Genomic DNA, 27807 nt, shown 5'->3' on the forward strand with positions numbered 1-27807 from the left:
TCTGGAGGCAGGAAACGCAGTTGAGGAGGGAAAACTTTTTTTTTTTTCTTCATTTTAATTATAATATTATATCAACACGAACAAAGAGCAGCATGTGTGTTGATTGATTAGTTCAGATATTAATAAACAGATATTATCAAAATAAGTACCTACAGTTATGGTTGCAATCTACTGCAGAGATAGCCTGCAAAGTTCCGTCATACTTTTCCAGGTCTATACCCAAACAGTTCGAACTTCTAATTTAAAAAAATGAATCTCTCCAGAAATAAGTCTCTCACTGTTGCCGCCTGTTATAAACCCCCCCCCCCCCCCTCAGCTCCCAGCTGTGCCCGGGACACCATATGTGAATTGGTTGGCCCCCATCTATCTTCAGAGTTCGTTCTGTTATGTGACCTAAACTGGGATATGCTTAACACCCCGGCAGTGTCTACAATTGAAGCTAGATGCCCTCAATCTCACACAAATCATCAAGGAACCCACCAGGTAAAACCCTAAATCCGTAAACATGGGCACCCTCATAGATATTATTCTGACCAACTTGCCCTCCAAATACAGGATCCAGGATCTCAGCGATCACTGCCTCATTGCCTGTGTCCGTTATGGGTCCGCGGTCAAACGACCACCCCTCAAACACTTCAGCGAGCAGGCCTTTCTAATCGACCTGGCCCTGGTCTCCTGGAAGGATATTGACCTCATTCCGTCAGTAGAGGATGCCTGGTTATTCTTTAAAAGTAATTTCCTCACCATCTTAGATAAGCATGCCCGTTCAAAAAATGCAGAACTAAGAACAGATATAGCCCTTGGTTCACTCCAGACCTGACTGCCCTCGACACAAAAACATCCTGTGGCGGACTGCATTAGCATCGAATAGCCCCCACGATATGCAACTGTTCAGGGAAGTCAGGAACCAATACACACAGTCAGTTAGGAAAGCAAAGGCTAGATTTTTCAAGCAGAAATATGCATCCTGTTGCTCTAACTCCAAAATGTTTTGGGACACTGTAAAGTCCATGGAGAATAAGAGCACCTCCTCCCACCTGCCCACTGCTCTGAGGCTAGGAAACACTGTCAACACCGATAAATCCACGATAATTGAGAATTTCAATAAGCATTTTTTTATGGCTGGCCATGCTTTCCACCTGGCTACCCCTACCCCGGTCAACAGCCCTGCACCCACTACAGCAACTTGCCCAAGCCTCCCCCATTTCTCCTTCACCCAAATCCAGATAGCTGATGTGGGAGATAAGCATTTGTGTTGAAGGGGAAAGAACATAAATATTTTGGCTATAGGAGGAGAAGAAGACGTCTGGTTCTGATAGAGCAACAGGCCACAGTGGGAGGCATAGCGACCTGACAACCAGACTTGAGTTATGCAGAAAGGGCCCCGAATACTCAAGATAGCCAGACAAAGAAGTACAGAGGGAAGGATGACCATGCAGTGCATGCATTATTTTTGTACCACATGAGGAGGCCCTGCTAGCATTATAATCTATACAGCTGTCAGATGTGGGCATTAACAAGCAACAACTGAGATGGAGAGATAATGGTAAAGAACGGTCAAGGGAAGCTATTTTCATATAGAGGGAGGGGACTCTATACGTTATGCAAAGACAGAATCATATAAAAAAAGGACTCTGTAATACGAGAATTTAGTCTTTTTCATGGAGGGGCTCGGTTCTGTTGCGTGTGTAATAGGGTCCTTCCATGGAAGGGCTCGGCTTTGCTACTCTGTATTAAAGTCTATATGGAATTCACAAGTTCTTGTAAGAGTATTATGTTCTTAAGACAATTTTCCACGACACTGATGTTCTGAAAGATCTGCAAAATCTGGACCCCTACAAATCAGCCGGGCTAGACAATCTGGACCCTCTCTTTCTAAAATTATCTGCCGAAATTGTTGCAACCCCTATTTACTAGCCTGTTCAACCTCTCTTTCGTATCGTCTGAGATCCCCAAAGATTGGAAAGCTGCCGCGGTCATCCCCCTCTTCAAAGGGGGAGACACTCTAGACCCAAACTGTTACAGACCTATATCTATCCTACACTGCCATTCTAAGGTGTTTGAAAGCCAAGTTAACTAACAGATCACCGACCATTTTGAATCCCACCGTACTTTCTCCGCTATACAATCTGGTTTCTGAGCTGGTCATTGGTGCACCTCAGCCAAGCTCAAGGTCCTAAACGATATCATAACCGCCATCGATAAGAGACAATACTGTGCAGCTGTATTCATCGACCTGGCCAAGGCTTTCAACTCTGTCAATCACCACATTCTTATTGGCAGACTCAACAGCCTTGGTTTCTCAAATGATTGCCTCGCCTGGTTCACCAACTACTTCTCAGATAGAGTTCAGCGTGTCAAATCGGAGGGCCTGTTGTCTGGACCTCTGGCAGTCTCTATGGTGGTGCCACAGGGTTCAATTCTCGGGCCGACTCTTCTCTGTATACATCAATGATGTCGCTCTTGCTGCTGGTGATTCTCTGATCCACCTCTATGCAGACGACACCATTCTGTATACCTCTGGCCCCTCTTTGGACACTGTGTTAACTAACCTCCAGACGAGCTTCAATGCCATACAACTCTCCTTCCATGGCCTCCAACTGCTCTTAAATGCAAGTAAAACTAAATGCATGCTCTTCAACCGATCGCTGCCCACACCTGCCCAGCATCACTACTCTGGACGGTTCTGACTTAGAATATGTGGACACCTACAAATACCTAGGTGTCTGGTTAGACTGTAAACTCTCCTTCCAGACTCACATTAAACATCTCCAATCCAAAATTAAATCTAGAATTGGCTTCCTATTTCCCAACAAATCATCCTTCACTCATGCTGCCAAACATACCCTCATGGTCGCCATAGCAGCACGCACCCGTAGCATGCACTCTAGCAGGTATATCTCACTGGTCACCCCCAAAGCCAATTCCTCCTTCGGCCGCCTTTCCTTCCAGTTCTCTGCTGCCAATGACTGGAACGAACTGCAAAAATCACTGAAGCTGGAGACTCATATCTCCCTCACTAACTTTAACCACCAGCTGTCAGAGCAGCTCACAGATCACTGCACCTGTACACAGCCAATCTGTAAATAGCCCATCCAGCTACCTCATCTCCATATTGTTATTTATTTTATTTATTTTGCTCCTTTGCACCCCAGTATCTCTACTTGCACACTCATCTTCTGCACATCTATCACTCCAGTGTTTAATTGCTATATTGTAATTATTTCGCCACTATGGCCTATTTATTGCCTTACCTCCCTTATCCTACCTCATTTGCACACACTGTATATAGACTTTTTCGATTGTATTATTGACTGTATGTTTGTTTATTCCATGTGTAACTCTGTGTTGTTGTTTTTGTCACACTGCTTTGCTTTATCTTGGCCAGGTCGCAGTTATAAATGAGAACTTGTTCTCAACTGGCCTACCTGGTTAAATAAAGGTGGAATAAAAAAATAAAAAAATACAACAAATATCTGTCATATTCTAGAATGCTATTCAATAGGCTACATCTGTCATATTCTAGAATGCTATTCAATAGGCTACATCTGTCATATTCTAGAATGCTATTCAATAGGCTACATCTGTCATATTCTAGAATGCTATTCAATAGGCTACATCTGTCATATTCTAGAATGCTATTCAATAGGCTACATCTGTCATATTCTAGAATGCTATTCAATAGGCTACATCTGTCATATTCTAGAATATGTGTATGTGACCAATAAACTTTGATTTTATTTGATAACCACCTGCTGATGTACAACCAAATCTCAAAATTGCACCTTGTATTTGACTATTCTGACACAACAGTAAGTGACTGAGTTGTTAATCTATAGCAGTAATAATTGTCGGTGGTCCCCTAGCTACTTCTGATGTTGATTATGCTTGTAGCCCACCGTGTTTGTTATGCATTATAGCACTGTCTCCCAGACCCTGTGCCAACAGCAGCAAGCAAGGGGATTCCATCTGATCGGCTCCCTCATTTATAGATGAAATGTCCAGGCGAAAGACTGAAACACAAAGTAAACTCATGACCAATAACCCCTCCACCACCCCCTAAATGCATCATTCATTCCAGTGTACCAACCTTGCAACTTGTCACAAGTGAAGAACATAATTCGTCGAGCAAGGGACGGGGCGAGTTGGTGCCAACACATATGATGGGTGACATTCTTCCAAGATTTGTCACCCATATGGAGACTGGACCTGCAACCCTTCTGTTGGTGGCAGAACCAGAAATGGTTGAAGAGGCTAAGGCAGTCATTAAAATCAAACACCAAGGAGCTATGGCACTACGTTTGACCTGGGCAAAATGTATGTTTCACCCCTTGTTTTCCGTCACGTAGCTTTTCAAGAGGCACCTGTCCTTCTCTTGGCATTCCTCAAACTGTTCTTTCACACCATCCTTTCACTCCTTCTCCAACTATCAACAGCAATCTTCTGCGGCTATAGAGGGTTGTAATCCAGTCTGTGCTGCCGCAAGCCAGGATTATCATTAGCTGGAACCACATCTGGAACAATGTGAAGCACAAGATGGGGTCAGAGGGTGACCAATCTGTGGCCGATTAGCAGCAGGCTCTGGTGTGCAAAGCTCTTAGAGACTTATCCAGAAAGACTCACAGCTGTAATTGCTCTTAGAGACTTATCCAGAAAGACTCACAGCTGTAATCGCTGCCAAAGGTGATTCTAATGTATTCCCTCAGGGCGCTGAATACTTATCTAATCATTAATTAAAATATATATATTTTTTAATTCTTCCTCTTTGACATTAGAGTATTTTGTTGAGATCGTTAACAACAAAACATTTACAATTAAATCCATTTGAATCCCATTTTGTAACGCAACAAAACATGGAAAAAGTCAAGGGGTGTGAATACTTTCTGAAGGCACTGTATGTCAATGACTTTGATGTAGTAATACTCCTGAACTATAATGGGCTGTAGACCTGCAACCAGAATGTACCTTGTCATCACTGTGTATTCCTTGTTTAGGGTCTGGAATGATGTCAGAAGCAAGAGGTTTCCTCAACAGTTCAACACACAGTTCACCTTAGAGGTACACATACATGTATTTGGTTGAAAACACATTTTACAACTTGTCATAAAAGTGTGGATGCTGTGTGTGTGGTTGTGTTACAGAACAAGGTGATAGAGTGGATACTGTGTGTGGTTGTGTTACAGAACAAGGTGATAGAGTGGATACTATGTGTGGTTGTGTTACAGAACAAGGTGATAGAGTGGATACTATGTGTGGTTGTGTTACAGAACAAGGTGATAGAGTGGATACTATGTGTGGTTGTGTTACAGAACAAGGTGATAGAGTGGATACTATGTGTGGTTGTGTTACAGAACAAGGTGATAGAGTGGATACTATGTGTGGTTGTGTTGCAGAACAAGGTGATAGAGTGGATACTATGTGTGGTTGTGTTACAGAACAAGGTGATAGAGTGGATACTATGTGTGGTTGTGTTACAGAACAAGGGGATAGAGTGGATACTGTGTGTGGTTGTGTTACAGAACAAGGTGATAGAGTGGATACTGTGTGTGGTTGTGTTACAGAACAAGGTGATAGAGTGGATGCTGTGTGTGGTTGTGTTACAGAACAAGGTGATAGAGTGGATACTGTGTGTGGTTGTGTTGCAGAACAAGGTGATAGAGTGGATACTATGTGTGGTTGTGTTACAGAACAAGGTGATAGAGTGGATACTATGTGTGGTTGTGTTACAGAACAAGGTGATAGAGTGGATGCTGTGTGTGGTTGTGTTACAGAACAAGGTGATAGAGTGGATACTGTGTGTGGTTGTGTTGCAGAACAAGGTGATAGAGTGGATACTATGTGTGGTTGTGTTACAGAACAAGGTGATAGAGTGGATACTATGTGTGGTTTTGTTACAGAACAAGGTGATAGAGTGGATGCTGTGTGTGGTTGTGTTACAGAACAAGGTGATAGAGTGGATACTGTGTGTGGTTGTGTTACAGAACAAGGTGATAGAGTGGATGCTGTGTGTGGTTGTGTTACAGAACAAGGTGATAGAGTGGATGCTGTGTGTGGTTGTGTTACAGAACAAGGTGATAGAGTGGATACTGTGTGTGGTTGTGTTACAGAACAAGGTGATAGAGTGGATACTGTGTGTGGTTGTGTTACAGAACAAGGTGATAGAGTGGATACTGTGTGTGGTTGTGTTACAGAACAAGGTGATAGAGTGGATGCTGTGTGTGGTTGTGTTACAGAACAAGGTGATAGAGTGGATGCTGTGTGTGGTTGTGTTACAGAACAAGGTGATAGAGTGGATGCTGTGTGTGGTTGTGTTACAGAACAAGGTGATAGAGTGGATGCTGTGTGTGGTTGTGTTACAGAACAAGGTGATAGAGTGGATGCTGTGTGTGGTAGTGTTACAGAACAAGGTGATAGAGTGGATGCTGTGTGTGGTTGTGTTACAGAACAAGGTGATAGAGTGGATGCTGTGTGTGGTTGTGTTACAGAACAAGGTGATAGAGTGGATGCTGTGTGTGGTTGTGTTACAGAACAAGGTGATAGAGTGGATACTGTGTGTGGTTGTGTTACAGAACAAGGTGATAGAGTGGATGCTGTGTGTGGTTGTGTTACAGAACAAGGTGATAGAGTGGATGCTGTGTGTGGTTGTGTTACAGAACAAGGTGATAGATTGGATGCTGTGTGTGGTTGTGTTACAGAACAAGGTGATAGAGTGGATGCTGTGTGTGGTTGTGTTACAGAACAAGGTGATAGAGTGGATGCTGTGTGTGGTTGTGTTACAGAACAAGGTGATAGAGTGGGATACTGTGTGACAACCCAGAGGAGAGACCAGATGCCAGGCAGCTGAAGACAAAACCGAATGAGTGTTCTTGTGTTCTGACCAGAGATCACAACTTCCATCAAGACAACAGAACAATCTAAAGACAGTCAGTCGAATTCTTTAAAGGGTCTCAGAATAGTATTCATTGAGTTAAAAAAAAAACGAAATTATTGCTGCATTCATGACATGTCGGAACTAGGAAACTCAGAAATGTTCAATTTGGAAACTTGTTGTTGAAAGATCATAGCTGAGTGTCCCCACTTGATAGTATCAGAATCAACCAATAGGAAGCTCTATGATACGGTATGTTATATAGGTTACATTATGAGGTATTAAGATACTGAACTCAATATCATTCCACGAAACCAATATGCGACATGAAGTTATTAACAGCTATAGATAGATAAAGCAGATGAACAGGAAGTTATACATGATGTGCTTTTCTTAAATGGACAGGAACGTTATGAATGTTTCAAACTTATACTGTTGAGTAGAAGGGCTTTGAGAAATACATTTCATGAACTGACAAAATATTGGTATTTTATTAGGATCCCCATTAGCTGTTGTAAAAGCCGCAGCTACTCTTCATGGGGTCCACATGAAACATGACATAATACAGACTTTTTTTTTTTAAACCAGGTTTGCTGTTCATTTAAGCAATATGAGATGGAAGGGTGTTTGACATAATAACAGCTCTATATAATACTGTATGTGTTCTTGAATCTGTTCTGGATTTGGGGATTGTGAAAAGCAGGAAGCCCTGTTATTAAGAATACATGTGTTAGTCAGGCATTTAATTTAACTCAAAATAGACATAAAACCTAAGTAATAACAGTGGACATTTGCCTAAAATAAAACTAGAATCGGTTTCAATAACTGAGTCATCATGGCTGAGTAAGAGGTAGCCTGAACAGCCGCTAGATGGCGCTATATACCTTTATTTTTATGGTCAATAGCGACCACTAGAAGCTGTTCAGGTGAATCACAGGGTGACACTCATATCAGGTTCAGTACTGTTTTCAGGCGAAGCGAAAACGAAATTGCCTACAGAACACTACAGTGAGATAGTAATGGCGTCTTTTTGTAGGCACTAACTCCGTCAATGGTTCTTTGGACAGATCCTATGGAGAAAATGAATGGCGTTTTTTGATAAATGACGAAAATAAATTGGGTATGTGGTAAACACAGGCTTAGAAGATTTTCGGCGTTTATTCCTAAACCCTTTTCTCTCCCCATTAATTTTCGCCATAGGGATGGCTGAACGAATCAGACGTAACTCATTTCCGGGTTGTAGGGTCATGTCTAGAATGGATGAAGTTTCTGTCAGAATTGACTTTTTGAATCAGGTTTAGGAGAATTGATGCAGCAGGTTAGGAGTGACAGGTTATGAGAATTAGGAAAATTAGGAAAAGATTAGGAAAGGAGTTAGGGTTAGCTAAAATGCAAAAACAATTATGCTTTTGACCTGAATTTGACAAAAGCTGGATCCCATCGAGGCATGACCGAAAAGAAAACTCTCGCAAGTCATCTGTCTCGTCACCTGGAAGGTAAGACGAAGTCCGACGTAGACCGAGTACTTCTATAAACGTAAAGTTCAAATCTGTTTATATGAAATTCAACGTAGACCTAGTACTATAAATGTAAAGTTCCAATCTGTTTATTTATATGAAATCCGACGTAGGCCTAGTACTTCCTTAAATGTAAAGTTCAAATCTGTTTATTTATATGAAATTCAACGTAGACCGAGTACTTCTATAAATGTAAAGTTCAAATCTGTTTATTTATATGAAATACGACCTTACCTGGTTAACATGAGGGATCCTATAGGTTAGCAACTATGTTAGTTATGAGACCATTTTAGAAATTCTGGCACTCAAGTATTCATCATGTTTCACACTGATTACATGAATAAATACATGTAACTGTATATAGCTGTTTGTGTTAGTAATAACTTGTATTATTTATGGTTGGAAAGCATGAACTCCGTTCTTTATGCTCAGAGGTTTGCAACATACTGACTGGTGGAACCAGCCTGATTGCTGCGTTCAACATTCTATTTCATTCAGGATTTGAATGAACTCTACTACTTCCTTTGAGTTAGATGAACTCGTGGATATCATTTGTATGTCTGTGTGCAATTTGGAGGAAGTTGCTAACTAGCGTTAGCGCAATGACTAGTTGTCTATGGTAACTTCTAGCTTGCTATTAGATACCATAGACTTCCAGTCTTTGCGCTAACGCTAGTTAGCATTGGCTAGTGAAAACTACCTCTAACGTTCTTCATACTGGATGCAGACACATACAAATGGTAACCATGAGTTCACCAGACTCTGGGGAAGTAGATCATGGGCTCCATTGACAAAATGTCTAAGTATCCCTTTTTAAGTTGACGCAGCAATCAGGCTGGTTCCAACAGGCTAACTTCCAACAGTATATGACAATGATTTCATAATTGTAACTTGTACACTGAACATCAACTGGCTAAAGTCTGTCATTTTTTTCTTTTTCCTTTACTCCCATGCTTCAACATTCTAGTGACTATGTCCTGCGACAACCAGACCAGTTGGACTTGAAGGAGAGAATATGTACCTTTTTAAAGGTGAAGAAAGAAGGATCCACTGCCCTCCAGATAGCGAAGGCTGTTGGACTGAAGACGGCCAATGATGTAAACAGTGTCCTGTACACTTTAAAAAGAGCTGGACATCTTTATGCAACACCAGACAAACGACCAGTCTGGTCTGTGGAGAAACCAGGGGCGGCGTCTGTCTCTGTGAGTGTTCCAGAGTCAGATCGAGTGCCTAGTCCTTCCAAGACCCCTGGCATCACAGTGGAGGACGTGAGGAGGGTGCTGAAGTCAAAGAGTGATGAAAGAGGAGTGAGTGCACAACAAATTGTCAGAGAATTGGGCCAATCACGAAAATGTGTGAATAAGCATCTTTATGACTTGCAAAGTAGCGGTAAGGCAGAAAAGTTGGGAGGGAACATGTGGAAACTGAATGATGAAGCCAGCTGTGGAGGAAAGCTTATTAAATGCCAGAGGTAAGTCTGTCGATGTGGCACACATAGGGAAAAACATGTATAACAAATGAAACTAAAAGATATCCAACACAGAAATGTAATAATGTTCAACGTTCAGAATCCAATTTCACAAACAAAATAGAAAATTACTTCAGGTAGTTATATATTCTATTACTTATCATTCATGTTGGCAATAGTACATGATGTTTCCTAGTGGCAAGCTGTGACATACTGTGCTGCCAACTCTATAACATCAGACCTTTCCCCAAAAATTATAAAGTTTATCTTTGTTAGATTGTTCTGTGAATGTAAAACTTTTCATTTTGAATTTGGGGAAGGAGTTTCTAATTAATATATATTTGGGGAAGGAGTTTCTAGTTGATATATATATTTGGGGAAGGAGTTTCTAATTGATATATATATATATATATATTTGGGGAAGGAGTTTCTAATTGATATATATATATTTGGGGAAGGAGTTTCTAATTGATATATTTGGGGAAGGAGTTTCTAGATGATATATATTTGGGGAAGGAGTTTTCTAATTGATATATATATATATATGGGGCAGGTGAATTTGAAAGTGTTCTCCTCTCTCTGCCTCTGCCTCTATCAAGTGATTATCAAGATATTTCCATCAGACTGACTGAAAGCTCCAGGTATTTATTTATTAACCTTTATTATTATATCTTTATTAATCAAACTTCCTAGGTAACCGATAGGACCACCTGACCAATAGTACTAACATCCCATTCACCTGTGAATAAAGAGAGAAAAACGCATATTACCTATTTTCTACCCTCACTATTAAAACATTTACCATAGTCTACCCTCACTATTAAAACATTTACCATAGTCTACCCTCACTATTAAAACACTCAAGATCTGAATTATTTTTTGATTTCAGGTTTTCCAATGATTTCAAATTATTGAGTGTTCTGGGTGCAGGAGGCTTTGGGTGTGTCACTAAAGCCCAACACAAATTGGATGGAAAAACGTACGCTGTGAAGATTGTGAAGAATATGGGGTAAGACCAGAGGAGAACGACTACCCCCTCTCATTGAAGCCCCAAAGTTAAAGGCCGACTGTGGTACTGCAGCAGGAAAACAGGATCTCCGTTATAGTCAAATCAAATGGAAAAATGGCAATCTATGTGGAAAACCTTGAAAAAACATAATTCAAAGGCAATTATGTTTACCAATAGTTGCTTCTAATACACCAGATGTCCTTGAACCGATTTATTTTAAAATCACACACAGAAGAAGTTTTATATGGATAGTTTAGTTGCTAATGGCAGCCTGCAGTACCCCGGTCGGCCTTCACCTTGACTTACTCAATGAGAGGGGGCAGCACTGAGCTAGCCTGCAACGTCACTTCCTGGAGTAGCTCAAACTGCATGTTATGTTTCCGTGAGATGCCATGTTTTCATATGAGCTGTGTTCGAATACTCATACAAACCGTTCTATTTGTGATGTGAATTGAGTATATAGTATTGTAATGAAACAGGCAGGGAGCAGGCCTCGAACCCTCGACCTTCTAGCCCGAAGTCCAGCGCTAACGACTGTGCCCCCAAAGCATGCTATAGCGGCAGAGTCGATATCCGCGCTTATAAACCCAGGGTTGTTACATTATGCTTAATGGTCATAGTTTGGATGTAGTGAGTATCCCAAAAGTTCCCGGATGTCGTACTAAATTCGCCAACATATGATTCGCCAACATACCACCCCGTGCTTCACAGTTGGGATGGTGTTCTTCGGCTTGCAAGCCTCCCCATTTTTCCTCCAAATATAACGATGGTCATTATGGACAAAAAGTACGATCTTTGTCCCCATGTGCAGTTGCAAACTGTTGTCTGGCTTTTTTTACGGCGGTTTTGGAGCAGTGGCTTCTTCCTTGCTGAGCGGCCTTTCAGGTTATGTCGATATAGGACTCGTTTTACTGTGGATATAGATACTTTTGTACCTGTTTCCTCCAGCATCTTCACAAGGTCCTTTGCTGTTGTTCTGGGATTGATTTGCACTTTTCGCACCAAAGTACGTTCATCTCTAGGAGACAGAACGCGTCTCCTTCCTGAGCAGTATGACAGCTGCGTGGTCCCATGGTGTTTATACTTGCAAACTATTGTTTGTACAGATGAACATGGTACCTTCAAGCATTTGCAAATTGCTCCTGAGGATGAACCAGACTTGTGGTGGTTTACAATTTTTTTCTGAGGTCTTGGCTGATTTCTTTTGATTTTCCCATGATGTCAAGCAAAGAGGCACTGAGTTTGAAGGTAGGCCTTGAAATACATCCACAGGTACACCTCCAATTGACTCAAATGATGTAAATAAGCCTATCAGAAGCTTCTAAAGCCATGACATCATTTTCTGGAATTTTCCAAGCTGTTTAAAGGCATAGTCTATGTAAACTTCTGACCCACTGGAATTATGATACTGTGAATTATAAGTGAAATAATCTGTCTGTAAACAATTGTTGGAAAAATTACTTGTGTCATGCACAAAGTAGATGTCCTAACCGACTTGCCAAAACTATAGTTTGTTAACAAGAAATTTGTGGAATGGTTGAAACACTTAGGTTGGAGTCATTAAAACTAGTTTATGTAAACTTCTGACTTCAGCTGTATATAGATTAGAGATTAGATTATAGAGTTTATCAAACAACTGAAGAACAATAAATCGCCAGGTGTTGATGGAATTACTTCAGAATTTTACAAATTATTTTCTGAACAAGTAGCTCCCTTCCTATTTGAAGTCTTTTTTTTAGAGAGTATTAAAAACAATGTTCTTCCTCTTACAATGAGTCAGGGATTAAAAACACTGACACTGAAGAAGTGCTGCTCATTGATAACTTGCGTCCAATTTGTCTTCTTAATAATGACTATAAGATATTAGCCTTTCTACTTGCAAAAATAATTAAACATGTCCTGGATGAAACACAGTCTGGCTTTATGAGGAACAGAAATATTTCTAACAATGTCAGACTAGTATTAGACATACTTGACTACTTAGACCTAATAACCGAGGATAGCTTCATATTAGTTTTTGATTTTTATAAAGCATTTGACACAGTAGAGCATCAGTTCCTCTTCCACTCCCTTGAGAAATTTGGCTTTGGGGATTTTTTTTCTGTAAGGCTATTAAGACTCTCTATCCAAATGGTAACAGCTCTATCAAATTGAAATATGGCACCTCACCTAGTTTTGAGTTAAAGAGAGGACAACCTTGCCTAATTCCTATCTCTCCGTACCGATTTTTATTAATCACCCAACTTCTTACAAATTCTTTAAATAATAGTTCTGTACAATTTTGTTCTGTACAGTTTTGTATAGTTCTATACAAGGTATTTCCATAGCTGGTAAAGAAATTATTATATGCCAGCTGGCTGACGATTATACACTTTTTCTGAAAGACGCTAACTAAATTCCCATATCGATCAATGTGATTACAATCCTTTTCCAAAGCGTCTGGTCTATATCTTAACATTAACAAATGTGAACTCATGGCTGTCAAAGATTGTGTGACACCATCATAATACGGTATTCCAGTAAAAGAAGAACTTACATATTTAGGCATAACCGTTACCAAGGGTCAGAAGTCTAGAGGCTTACTACATTTTAACCCTCTTATTAAAAAAAACCCAGAAGAAGCTAAATCAATGGCTACAGAGGGACTTGTCTTTAAAAGGTAGAGTCCTAATAACCAAGGCTGAAGGTCTCTCTAGACTAACATATGGCCCCTCTATCTTTTTATCTCGACGGGTAGATAGACCAGATGCTTTTCATCTTTCTGTGGAGAAACCGTACCCATTACATTAGGAAAACTGTTGTAATGAACACTTATGAGTATGGTGGGCTGAAATTTCTGGACTTTACTACCTTAAATAATACTTTTAAGATCAATTGGATAAAACAATTCCTAAGAAGACCCACTTCTATGTGTAATTTTATTCCTCATGTCTTCTCTACTTTTGGTGGCCTTAACTTCATGTTGTTTTTCCATTATAATATTGACAAAGTTCCAGTGAAACTTTCTGCTTTTCATCGGCAGGTTTTCTTGTCCTTAATTTATAAGCATAATTTTTCGCCACACAGATATTATACAGTGGGGGGAAAAAAGTATTTGATCCCCTGCTGATTTTGTACGTTTTCCCACTTACAAATAAATGATCAGACTATAATTTTAGTGGTAGGTTTATTTGAACAGTGAGAGACAGAATAACAACAAAAATATCCAGAAAAATGCATGTCAAAAAATGTTATAAATTGATTTGCATTTTAATGAGGGAAATAAGTATTTGACCCCCTCTCAATCAGAAAGATTTCTGGCTTCCAGGTGTCTTTTATACAGGTAACGAGCTGAGATTAGGAGCACACTCTTAAAGGGAGTGCTCCTAATCTCAGTTTGTTACCTGTAAAAAAGACACCTGTCCACAGAAGCAATCAATCAATCAGATTCCAAACTCTCCACCATGGCCAAGACCAAAGAGCTCTCCAAGGATGTCAGGGACAAGATTGTAGACCTACTCAAGGCTGGAATGGGCTACAAGACCATCGCCAAGCAGCTTGGTGAGAAGGTGACAACATTTGGTGCGATTATTCGCAAATGGAAGAAACACAAAAGAACGGTCAATATCCCTCGGCCTGGGGCTCCATGCAAGATCTCACCTTGTGGGGTTGCAATGATCATGGTAACGGTGAAGAATCAGCCCAGAACTACACGGGAGGATCTTGTCAATGATCCCAAGGCAGCTGGGACCATAGTCACCAAGAAAACAATTGGTAACACACTATGCCGTGAAGGACTGAAATCCTGCAGCACCCGCAAGGTCCCCCTGCTCAAGAATACATATACATGCCCGTCTGAAGTTTGCCAATGAACATCTGAATGATTCAGAGGACAACTGGTGAAAGTGTTGTGGTCAGATGAGACCAAAATGGAGCTCTTTGGCATCAACTCAACTCGCCGTGTTTGGAGGAGGAGAAATGCTGCCTATGACCCCAAGAACACCATCCCCACCGTCAAACATGGAGGTGGAAACATTATGCTTTGGGGTTGTTTTTCTGCTAAGGGGACAGGACAACTTCACCGCATCAAAGGGACGATGGACGGGGCCATGTACCGTCAAATCTTGGGTGAGAACATCCTTCCCTCAGCCAGGGCATTGAAAATGGGTCGTGGATGGGTATTCCAGCATGACAATGACCCAAAACACATGGCCAAGGCAACAAAGGAGTGGCTCAAGAAGAAGCACATTAAGGTCCTGGAGTGGCCTAGCCAGTCTCCAGACCTTAATCCCATAGAAAATATGTGGAGGGAGCTGAAGGTTCTAGTTGCCAAACGTCAGCCTCGAAACCTTAATGACTTGGAGAAGATCTGCAAAGAGGAGTGGGAGAAAATCCCTCCTGAGATGTGTGCAAACCTGGTGGCCAACTACAAGAAACGTCTGACCTCTGTGATTGCCAACAAGGGTTTTGCCACCAAGTACTAAGTCATGTTTTGCAGAGGGGTCAAATACTTATTTCCCTCATTGAAATGTAAATCATTTTATAACATTTTTGACAAATGTTTTTCTGGATTTTTTTGGTTGTTATTCTGTCTCTCACTGTTCAAATAAACCTACCATTAAAATTATAGACTGATCATTTCTTTGTAAGGGGGCAAACGTACAAAATCAGCAGGGGATCAAATACTTTTCCCCCTCACTATATATGGAGTAATCGGGACATATTGTATAAAAATACTTCTTTGTTTTTAGAATATTGGTTCTGAAATATTAATATCCTATTGGTGAGACCAACTGGTAAATGCAGAGGGTCTTTTACTCAGTTATAAGGAATTCTTATCACTTTACAAGGTCCCTGTAACAGATGTTGCAATTGTTTTAGATGCCATTCCCTCAGGTGTTGCTTTATTATTCAGGAACGGGTCAAGACCCTCAGAGCCGACCTTCCATTAACCCTCAGAGCCTACCTTCCATTAACCCTCAGAGCCTACCTTCCATTAACCCTCAGAGCGTACCTTCTGTTGACTCATCAGTAGGAAAGATTTGTTTCTCTTTTGGTCCATTCAACAACAGAGCGATACGAACCTTGTTTCAGCAGGATGTTGTCATGCCTTATTGGAATGGATTTATTGATAATATCTGTTGAGAAAAAGTTTGGATGTTGCCACACACATACCTACTTGTTAATAACAAAATTAAGGAAGTTTCCTTTAAAATTATTCATAAATATTATCTGGCCAACCACTATATGAAGAAGTTTAAGGAAAACAAACTCAAATTGTACCTTTTTTGTAATGACCACCCAGAAAACAGTGTTGCATCTTTATTGGCATTGTATTAATGTAAGGAACGTGTGGTAAGACCTCAGTAGATTTATAATTGAACATATTTATGACGATTTTACACTATTGTGGAGAGATGTACTGATTGGATTCTTTACCTACAAAAGAAATAAGCTGAAACAATTTTATGTAATTAATTTCATTATTCTTTTGGCCAAATTTCATATTCACAAATATAAATGTACAAACAAAACACCACATTTTCTTACCTTACAAAATGAAAGTGAACTATATTTTAAGACAATTAAATGCTCTTACTGACAAAAAACTGTTAGAATAATAAGTGTCTGTATGTCCCTTAAGGTCCTTGTGTAATATGATACTGTACCCCCCTAGCCACGCCCCCAGCCCAATTGTTCTTTGTATATTATTTATATATACTTGTGTTCCCACATGTACTTCCTGTATTGATTTGTTGTTAATACGTTTTTTTAAATAAAGCGGGGGACAGTATTTCTGTACTTTAGGGCCCATAATGCAATTCTTCGGGAAATGGGCGTGGCTTCACATCGTTTTCAGATTTGAAGAAAATGGCGGAGAACAACGAGAGCGGATACAAATTCATTGCTTTAACTAATTATGACAAATGTTAAGAAAATGTTGAGCAATGTAATAAAGTAATTACTTTTCAAATAAGTTACCTTACACGTTATGCTGGCTGACAATTATTTTAGCTACACTGTCCTTACGAACCACATAGCATGTTATTACAGCAGTATGTACCGGTATGTTAGCTAGCTACCTGACGTTAGTTGGCTACTTATACATCAAACTTGCCAGTATATGAACTATATTCTATCTAACTAACTACCCAACGTTTTATTGTCTTGATTATTCCCATCATTCTTATCTTAGCTAACAAAATAGAGTATGTTAGTATGGGTATTCGAACACGGCTTTGGCTTCAGTGTTGAGTCTTCACATAGGAATGAATGGTGTCACATGATCGATGGCTTTGTCCATTCATATATACAGTCATTGGCTAAGACGTTACTATCCCCATTTTGTTCCCCCTCTAAACGTGTTACGAATAGTGTGTATCCCTCTTCTGTATGCTATATTTGATGCTCATTAGTAACTGTCAGATGTTCATTTACATGTTGTAATTCTGATCCTATCTCTTACAGAGAAGCAAATCGTGAAGTGAAAGCACTGGCTACCTTGGAACATTCTAGCATTGTTCGCTACTATACGACTTGGCCTGAGGATGCCAATTGGGTCGATGGAGGCTACAGCACAGAGTTAGTAAAGACAGTATTATTAAGTCTAATTTTGCCATTTAGATTAATTAATTTGTGATCATCAAAAATGTATATTCTGGAGCATATTGTGTTCAACTCTTAGGTCGTCAGTCTGGTCTGAAATCTCAGAAGACTCTGACAATTATTCAGACCAGGGAGATGGATCTACACATGTAACAAAGCAATCCGATTTAGACCTGTCTGAAACAGCCAGCGAAGATCAAGCAAACCACTCAATGACCGATTCCAGCTCAAGGTGAATCACTTTACATTTACATTTTAGTCATTTAGCAGATGCTCTTATCCAGAGCGACTTACGTAAGTGCATACATTTTCCATACTGGTCCCCCATGGGAATCGAACCCACAACCCTGGCATTGCAAGTGCCATGCTCTACCAAGCGAGCCACACGAGACCACTTTACCGTTATGTGTGTATTTATCAATTCAGTTGACTGAATGTCCCAGAGAAAGTTTCTTGACTTCTGTTTTTTCAGAAATGGGGACTGGCCTTGTTTGTTCATTCAGATGCAGTTCTGTGACGGAGGGACGCTGAAGGACTGGATTAGCAAGAATACGGGTAGAAGGAAGGCCATGGCACTTGAAATATTTCAGCAAATAGTTTGTGGAGTGGAATACATCCACTCTAAAGAACTTATTCACAGAGACTTAAAGGTATTTGTGAGAATCTGTCTTCCTGTGTTTTCAGATGCCAAGTTAACCACATTATTTATGACATTTATGGAAAAATGACGCCTAATAAATGTGATCTCTTTTTAGCCAGAGAACATATTGTTTGGAAGTGATGGCATGGTGAAGATTGGAGACTTTGGTCTTGTGACCACGATCACCACTCCGAGTGGAGCATCAATGTACAGGACTGTCAACAAAGGAACACCATTATACATGAGCCCTGAGCAGGTAATAGAGTTTTGTTTTGCCAATTAATAATATTTTCAGCTGAAACAAATTGATCCTTGGTTTAGCCATAATATATGCCATTTACCAGATGCTTTTATCCAAAGCGATTTAGTCATGGTTGCATACATTTTACGTCTGGCCATGTCCATAAGGACTCTTATTTAGTTATAGTCTTCCCTGGGGCTCAGTTGGTAGAGCATGGTGTGTGCAACGCCAGGGTTGTGAGTTCGATTTCCACGGGGGGCCAGTACGTGGGAAAAAATAAAAATGTATGAAATGAAATGTATGCATTCACTACTGTAAGTCGCTCTGGATAAGAGCGTCTGCTAAAATGACTAAAATGTAAATGTTATTCTCTCCCAAACCACAAATTACTTTTGTATTTCCAGAAGACTGGGGGGAAATATGATGAGAAAACGGATATATTCTCTCTGGGACTGATATGGTTTGAACTCCTGTGGTACATGTCCACTGTCTCAGAGAAGATCAAGGTGAGCACACCGCCCAGTAGCTTTCACATCTGGTTCTGACCATTTTAAACCATGCCCAAAATCTTCTCACTGGACAATCATTGCTGTCCTCTATCATCATCATGTAACCCCCCCTGTCCTCTATCATCATCATGTAACCCCCCCCCCCCCGTCCTCTATCATCATCATCATGTAACCCCCCCCCCCCGTCCTCTATCATCATCATGTAACCCCCCCCTATCTGAAACAAGTACATTTGATGGAAACATCTCTGGTGGGAAAATGCTGTTTTTTTATGCAGATTGTAGAATATTCGCATTAAAATCTGTCGCCAATTTGATGGAAATGTAGCTATTGACTTCTAAAGCATCACTTCTTACTCTGGAGTTCTGCCCCATGTAATATCACAGGTGTTCGAGAGCCTGCAGACAAGGACATTTCCTTGTGCCTTCCGTGAGAAGTTTATCTTCGAGGTAAGGAGTGGTGACAACTGTCCGTTTGCCTGTCTGTACAATGTGTTTTAGAGTGAGAGTACACAGTATCTTCTTCATTTTGTCCCCTATGTTTTCTGCTGCAGCATAAACTCATCAGTAAAATGCTGTCAGAGTCGCCTGCAAACCGACAAAACGCCAAAGAGATTGCTGCGCTCCTGCTCGGAAACCAAACTGGAATACCACAGAACTGTATGAAATGTTGTAGGGTAGTGGCTTGAAATGCTTTGGGTAAACAGCACCCGGGATCAGCATAGACACACGTCCGATTCAAGACAGGACACATAGTGATGATGTCATGCCTCGACTGAAGCAGTAAACTGGGATGGGATCTCTTTTTTTTACCGTACTGAATTTCTCAGGAACGTTTTAGCACTTATCGTTGCACTTTTGTTTCTGCTGTACGGTTTCTCAAATGTGATAACTTTTTAAAAGTTGGTGGTTACATGGAATAGACGGTAAATGGTAATATTATGTGTAGGAAAAATGTTTTGGTCCATCACATATTTCTAATGCTGGTACTTATTTTATATATTTTTAACCTTTATTTAACCAGGTAAGACCCATTTTTAAGTTTAAAAAGACTATTTTTCAAGGGTCGACCTGGCAAGAGTGCTAAACAGGGAAATAGAAGCCGTGTCCATAAAATATTACAGAAAAATACCAAATTAACACAAAACACAAAGTGTCACAAGTTAAGTAAATGAAAACGAAACATTGAATGTTCTTACAGGAAGATGGGTACTCGTATGGTTTTTTCCTAATGTGGCCAAGTCTTTTTTATTTTTTATTAACGTGATTTCGAATGAAATGTTAGACACACACTGTATAAAGAGCGCGTTGTTAAGGTGTTTTTATATATTATTAAGATTATAAAGCCTGTATCTCGATGTCTAGAAGAGATGTATACTTTGTAACACATGGGGGCAGTCTCGGTCTAGTTGTTATATGGCAGTTACAGTGCCTTCAGAAAGTATTGATACCCCTTGACATATAGCATATTCTGTTACGTTACAGCTTGAATTCAAAATTGATGAAGTATTTTTTTTCTTCACACATCTACACACAATACCTCATAATGACAAAGTTTTTGTAGAAATGTTTGCTAATAAATTGAAAATGAAATATCTACTTGACATAAGTATTCACAGCCCTGAGTCAATACATTTTAGAAGCATCTTTTGGCAACGATTCCAGCTGTGAGTCTCAGAGCTTCTAATTGATCCGACATATGCAGCGTTTACCGTGAATTCTGTCTCCGCGACACGGATGACTCGAGCTTTCAGCAGTCCCTTCAAGATTTTGCGGGGAATGTTAGTGATATTTGGTGAAAAATGCTTGATTTTTCTACGGCAATTCTGACATTTTGCATGGCAATATGCAATGATTTTGTCACAGATGCGATGACGAGGGAAAAAGTTGTTGACGTGTGGCTTGATTCAACCATATGACGTGGTAAATGCGGTGATTGGTTGAAATTGTGAGCCCTGTTTTTTTTGTACTGCGGTGATGGGTCTGTTTTATGCAGAAAAAGTGGGTGATTGGTCAAATATGCAGGAAATTGTTGATTTACTCCTCTCAAACTTGGTATTTTAATAAAGCTTTGGTGATTTTAAGATTTATTTTCAAGTGGTCTCAGGAGCCAAACCCTTTATCGACAGTCTTGACTACTTCACGACTGCATTGGGCAGACATAAAAAAGCCTTCATTGAGAGGAGGCTTGGTTTTTAATTAAATAAAACAAAATGGTTTCTAAATAGGAAGTATATACAGGCAGCAAAAGCACATTCCGCTTCTCTTGGTCCATGCACATACGGGCAGTGTGTGTCACGGCTGGATTGGCTGAGTTTTTGCTGTCCAAATCCATGTCACAACCAACCGCGTTACCGCTGAAACCAGCTTGTTGTTGCTCTGAAATATCCCTATCAGCCTGAAATTAGCACTTTAAGGACACACCTCAAATATTCCTCCACCCGCCCATCTGAGCACAATGAGCTGATATAAAACAGGTCAATTGCCGAACCTATTATTAGGGCTGGAAAATACCACTCTGCCAGTTTTTACATGACGAGATTTCATACAAACGTCCGTTTGACACTTGCGCCGATTTAACGCCAGCCGAAAAATAGAGCCCGAGTCTAAATGCAGTCGATGGTACCGTGGCCGTAAAATACAGACAAGGAAATTTAAGTCTATGGAGGGTTTTATGCAAATCCAAACTGTTCACAGGAGCTGGATAAAGATCCAATATAAAGAGAAAGGGGCAATTTCCACACTGCTCACAAATGTCATGTTTAATAGACATCCTGGAACCATCTAACAGATCATATTTGCATTAGAGCCATGTAGTCTACGTTCTCACCATGAACCTATGGACGGTGAACATTTATAATACGTTTTGGTTTTTAATCAAATTAAACGGAAAACAATCAATCTGCTTTGGATAGTAAAAAAAAAGGCAGGCAGGATCAGGCATAGTGTTCAGGCAGGCGGGCTCAGAGTCAGGACAGGCAGGGGTCAAAACCAGGAGGGTGAGAAAAGAGAGACTGTTCAAGTCAACCAGCGTTTAGTGTCTCAACTCCTGCTTTTTCCAAACGGGAGACAAAGGGCTGTGAGACATGGGTTTGACTGTGGACACATGAAAGGTGGGATGTATATGAAGGGTACAGGGCAACAGAAGACGAACAGCAAAGGGGCTAATGATCTTGGAGATGGGGAACGGGCCGATAAACCGGGGGGAGATTCCACCCGAAGGGGCAGATCCCGGGTGGATAGCCCGAGATGATATCGGGGAGCCGGGGTCCTACTGGTGGATGGGGATGGTTGTCACTATCAACTCCATCATAATAAATCTACTGGTGGATGGAGATGGTTGTCACTATCAACCCCATTATAATAAATCTACTGGTGGATGGGGATGGTTGTCACTATCAACTCCATTATAATACATCTACTGGTGGATGGGGATGGTTGTCACTATCAACTCCATTATAATAAATCTACTGGTGGATGGTTGTCACTATCAACTCCATTATAATACATCTACTGGTGGATGGGGATGGTTGTCACTATCAACTATATTATAATAAAACTACTGGTGGATGGGGATGGTTGTCACTATCAACCCCATTATAATAAATCTACTGGTGGATGGGGATGGTTGTTACTATCAACTCCATTATAATACATCTACTGGTGGATGGGGATGGTTGTCACTATCAACTCCATTATAATACATCTACTGGTGGATGGTAAATGCAAACCAACAGTTTACCCACCGTTTGTTTTCCAAAAAGTTTAGAGAGACTGTTGCAGAGAGAGATGGTCAGAAGGGGGGGTACTGTGTATAGAGGGAGAGAGGGTCAGAGAGAGAGGGTCAGAGGGAGAGAGTGTACTGTATATAGAGGGGGAGAGGGTCAGAGGGAGAGAGGGGTCAGAGAAAGAGAGGGTCAGAGGGAGAGAGTGTACTGTATATAGAGGGAGAGAGGGTTAGAGGGAAAGAGGGGTCAGAGAGAGAGATGGTACTGTATATAGAGGGAGAGAGGGATACAGTAAGAGAGGGTCCCTCCTAATATTATAATTCAATGAAGAAGAAAAAAAGTTTTCCCTCCTCAACTGCGTTTCCTCCCTCCAGACAGCAACAACGTTATCACAACGTTATCAGAACGTTGTCAGAACGTTGTCATGACATTTTCATACACCTTTAGTTTGAAGACTAGTGCACTGTCACGATGTGGCCCTTTGGGGGTGGATATCGTGCCCCCCCCCCACCTTTAGTTTGAAGACTAGTACACAGTCACGATGTGGCCCTTTGGGGGTAGATATCGTGGCCCCCCCTCCACCTTTAGTTTGAAGACTAGTACACTGTCACGATGTGGCCCTTTCTTTAACTAGGCAAGTCAGTTAAGAACACATTCCTTTTTTCAATGACGGCCTATGAACACTTCAGGGGCAGAAGGACAGATTTCTACTTTGACAGCTCGGGGGATTCGATCTAGCAACTTTTCGGTTACTGGTCCAACGCTCTAACCACTAGGCTACGTGCCGCCCCATTTGTTCAACTCCTATTCCCCAAAATTGGAGGATTAAACAATATTTCTATTTTTTTGAGAATGCGGGAATGGTCCGTGGGTATTTAAAGAACAATCCTGTCAAAAGTAGTTTTATTTTTTGTGACATCAAGAAAAACGGAAGAAGCACTGAATAACGGTAGCTTTGGGAAGTGTAAATTTTCTCAGTGATTAGTTTTCTACCTGAATGTTGTGTAAAATATATGATTGAATATGAAACTATTTTGTGAGAAGATGTAATGGCCCTTCTAAACGAGATACTAAACCTTCAAAAGTTCCATAATGGAGCCAAAAATGTCAGCCATCTTGGTCAGGGAGAAAATCCAGAACAAGTCTAATTGGAAAGAATGGCAGTAGAGGCATCGGCGATGGATTTCCTGCTTTTACTTACGCAGGAAATTGTGTGGGTGGACTAGCGGCCATTTTACTGGTAGTAATTGGAAGCAGAGATGATCTATTATATTGACAAGATAGTCGAGTGACCGCTCTAGCAATTTAAATACATGTCCTCAAAGATGGACAAAAATACTTGTTTAGTTATAAAGTTTTAGCTAGTCAGTGGCCACACCCCCGTCAGAGAACCCCGGGACAGAGTCCCGTTGGAACGGATATAATTCTATAGACCATTAGACAGCTGTAGTTTGGCTACACGGCTGGAAATGGTTAAACTCTGAGACTATCGATCACTACAGAAGAAGGAGCAAATTCTAGATGACACGAATTACAAGTCTGAAGCTTAGAAATTACGTAAACCTAGAACGAGAATACCGACAACCGCCGAAGCATCTATTTCTATGAGAACATTTCTGAATGGTACTCTGAAGTATCCATTCTAACCACCTACAACCACGAAATAAATTTTGACTTCTGGGAAAGTTAACCAGAGACTCTGATGATCTCTACAGGACGATTGAGTGTTTTCAATGGAGAGACAACAACGACAACATAAAAGTGTAAATATGTACATTGCAATTTCTTTCAGAACGAGCGGCTGTTCATGTGCAAAGTTTTAGCATGTCCATGAGTATAATTATCCACTGTGTGTAGTGAATCCATGTTGTCTTTCCCGCTCTCTCAGTCCCCACCCCTTTCCTTTGTCTACCAAGCTTCGTCCGCTAGAGACCTTTTCTTTTTCTTTGTATCATGTTAGTAACCCAAATATCTACTGTTTGTCTGTTATGTCATTCTGTGTGATTATTTAGTTAGTTAGTAAATAAATAATTAAGCCAATTTGTATATCGCTGATTCATGATTTAGGCTAGGGTTCGTGCAGATATCCAAGGGTTTGCGACGTTCAGTAATGAGAACTTATGAGGTAATAATAACAATTCATTAACCTCTTGGCGTTCCCCTAGGATAGGGAGCGCTAAAGCGATTTTTGAAAAAAATTCGTGCCCATTTTAAACAGCCTCCTACTCAAACTCAGAAGCTAGGATATGCATATAATTAATACTTGTGGATAGAAAACACCCTAAAGTTTCTAAAACTGTTTGAATGGTGTCTGTGAGTATAACAGAACTCATATGGCAGTCAAAACCCCGAGACAGATCGAAACAGGAAGTGGAATTGCGAACTCAACTTCATCACGTTGCCTATTAATCACACCGTGAGCTATGGTTCATTGAGCACTTCCTATTGCTTCCACTAGATGTCCCCAGTCTTTACAAATTGGTTTGAGCCTTCTACTGTTAAAACTGAATGAATGAGACGCTGTGGAACGTGGTCACACGGAGAGGGCCATCACCATTATGATGCCGACGCCCCTGGATACCCTCCCCTTTCGAAACGTTTTGAAACACAATGCAATCGTCCCCCTCGAATCTTATTGGCTCTCTTGTTGAAAAACGCCCTGAAGATTTATGTTATACAACGTTTGACATGTTTGAACGAACCTAAATGGGAAAAAAAAATGCATTTTCTCGAAATGGCTGTCCCGTGGCCGACGGAACTTTTGGAGCAGCCTTCAGACGCGCTAACAAGAACAAGCTCTTGGAACATAAAGGAGTATTTTTTTCGAACGAAAATACATTTGTTGTGGACCTGGGATTCCTGGAAGTGCTTTCTGATGAAGACAACCAAAGGTAAGGGATTATTGACAATAGTATAGAAGACTAGATGTGATATGCGATTGTTCCAAGATGGCGCTGATCTGTAACGTTAGCCTATTTTTCAGAGTATCGCATCCCCTTTCATCGCAAAGTATGATTACCCAGTAAAGTTAATTTTAAATCTGGCATTACAGGTGCTTTCAAGAGATATTCATCTATAAATCTTAGAATGACAATATTACATTTTAAAAATGTTTTCGAATAGTAATTTAGTAAATTGTAGCTCTGTTTCATCGGATGCATTTGAGGGAAAATAGTTAGTCAACGTTACGCACCGATGTAAAATGCTGTTTTTATATATAAATATGAACTTTATCGAACAAAAGAATGCATGTATTGTGTAACATGATGTCCTAGGTGTGTCATCTGATGAAGATTGTCAAAGGTTAGTGCTGCATTTAGCTGTTTTTTGGTTATTTGTGATGCATGTGGTTGGTCGGAAAATGGCTATGTGGCTAGTTTTACGATATACTCCTCTAACATAATCTAATGTTTTGCTTTTGCTGTAAAGCATTTTTGAAATCGGACAACGTGGTTCGATTCAGGAGAGGTGTATCTATAAAACGATATAATTAGATTTTTTTTTTTTGAATTATTACATTTTGTCATGCTAATAGCGATATGATTTTTCGCTGGATGTCCGTCCCGAGGCCGCACAGGGGTTAATAAGCATCTGTTGTGATAAGATATTAAAATACCTGATGAGTTCTAGTCGGGAAATTGACATTCTATAAACAACATTTTTCCGTGGTGCCCCCGACTTCCTAGTTTAATCACGTAATAATAATTACACATAGAGAATTGATTTGATAAATAAGTCTTCACATTTAATGATAGTCACAGACACGACAACACAAATTAATTCAATGAAACAAAATAACTAAATTGACGAGTTTTTTTTCAAGGTTAGAATAAAGAAATACACATTCTATTACATCTATTTAATAAAATCTACAACTTTCCAAATCAAATCATGAACATCTAAGGGGTTCATACTTGTATTCAATCAAATCCAAATCCATAATCAAAATAAAATACACATTTTAAAATGTTAAATCTGATTTTAGACATGTTCATGTCTCGAGAGGAAAAAAACTCAAGTGGGTCTATTTTTTTTTAGTAATATTTCATACAAACATGATTTCATGCGACATCAACAAAAACACAAATTCTCAGTCGAAAACATGTCAGAACACAGGCCCCTCTATTATCTTATTGTAGATCCTGTGTCCTGGAAAATGTGGAAGGTCCTATCTTCCCCTGTGTATTCCCTCTCATGTGTTTTCAGGTTCCCTAACTGGGTAAAAGATTCGCTGATTCTGAACATTTTGCAAATTTTGGGGATTTTCTATTGGACAAAATTCTGGTAAGTCCCTTCCCATTTCGTTCCCATTTGTTTCTGTTTAAGAAATGCTTTGGAATGAATACACCCCAGGGGTTGGAACCAAAAATGTTATTACAAATGTTTTTTGTTCTGAACAAAACCACAATAAAAAAAAAAAAGAAAAAAGTGTGAAATCATATATATATATTTTTTTTTACATTTAGCTCATTTAATTCCGCACCAATCAGTGTGGACAGAGCAGCTTGCTATGGATCAGGCAAGCTAGTTGTTTACATGCGTGATGGACAGACAAGTGTAGAGGGGATAGGAGAGAGAGAGCGAGAGAGGGAGGAGGAGGCTTGGCTTGAAGCGCCTAGCATCTTGTTGTAGCATATCATTATCTGAATTAGACCCACAGAATTATACCTATGGAGGAGGAAGAGGAGGAAGAGGAGGAGGAGGAGGAAGGGGAGGAGGAAGAGAGAGGAGGAGAGAGGAGGAAGAGGAGGAGAGAGGAGGAGGAGAGAGGAGGAGGAGGAGGAGGAGAGAGGAGGAGGAGGAGGGAGGAGGAGGAGAGAGGAGGAGGAGGAGGAGGAAGAGGAGGAGAGAGGAGGAGGAGGCTTGAAGACAATAATAATAAGATAATACGTTTATATGGCGTATAAAAATGTCCAAAAATATTATTTCCTTTATTCTATTTTTTTTTTTAAATACCCCTTTTCCAATTGGTAGTTACAGTCTTGTCCCATCGCTGCAACTCCCGTACGGACTCGGGAGAGGCGAAGGTCGAGAGCCACGCGTCGTCCGAAACACAACCCAGCCAAGCTGCACTGCTTCTTGACACAATGCCCGCTTAACCAGGAAGTCAGCCGCACCGATGTGGTGGAGGAAACACCGCACACCTGGCGACCGTGTCAGTGTGCACTGCGCCCGGCCCGCCATAGGAGTCGCTAGTGCGACAGAGCCTGGACTTGAAACAAGATCTCTAGTGACACAGCTAG

The 27807-nt window shown here is 40.5% G+C and overlaps 1 protein-coding gene across 4 annotated transcripts; it reads left to right on the forward strand.

The window, feature by feature from the left end:
• Nucleotides 1-7875: 7875 nt before the first annotated feature.
• On the forward strand, nt 7876-20920 carry LOC106595807 (protein kinase containing Z-DNA binding domains). 4 transcript variants are annotated; one of them, XM_045712328.1, is made up of 11 exons: nt 7876-8364; nt 9353-9856; nt 10453-10494; nt 10743-10862; nt 17310-17423; nt 17527-17679; nt 17920-18097; nt 18203-18343; nt 18736-18834; nt 19224-19286; nt 19391-20920. In XM_045712328.1, exons 2-11 carry the CDS (start codon nt 9801-9803, stop codon nt 19523-19525), a joined length of 1101 nt encoding a protein of 366 aa, XP_045568284.1. In that variant the 5' UTR covers nt 7876-8364; nt 9353-9800; the 3' UTR covers nt 19526-20920. The 4 variants fall into 4 exon arrangements, with proteins under 4 accessions (XP_045568284.1, XP_045568276.1, XP_045568272.1 ...); XM_045712320.1 differs by having other exon boundaries at nt 7880-8404; nt 18733-18834; XM_045712316.1 differs by having other exon boundaries at nt 7880-8364; nt 18733-18834.
• The last annotated feature ends 6887 nt before the right edge of the window (nt 20921-27807 follow it).

Source organism: Salmo salar, chromosome ssa02 (genome assembly GCF_905237065.1).
Source record: "Salmo salar chromosome ssa02, Ssal_v3.1, whole genome shotgun sequence".
NCBI lineage: Eukaryota > Metazoa > Chordata > Actinopteri > Salmoniformes > Salmonidae > Salmo > Salmo salar.

What these genes read in the sequence shown, in the direction of transcription:
- LOC106595807 (XM_045712320.1), top strand. Translation starts at nt 9,801, where the DNA reads ATGTGGAAACTGAATGATGAAGCCAGCTGTGGAGGAAAGCTTATTAAA. An exon ending in GATGGAGGCTACAGCACAGA is followed by an intron (nt 17,424 to 17,526) that starts GTTAGTAAAGAC and finishes TTCAACTCTTAG; the next exon opens with GTCGTCAGTCTGGTCTGAAA. An exon ending in GTGAGAAGTTTATCTTCGAG is followed by an intron (nt 19,287 to 19,390) that starts GTAAGGAGTGGT and finishes TTTCTGCTGCAG; the next exon opens with CATAAACTCATCAGTAAAAT.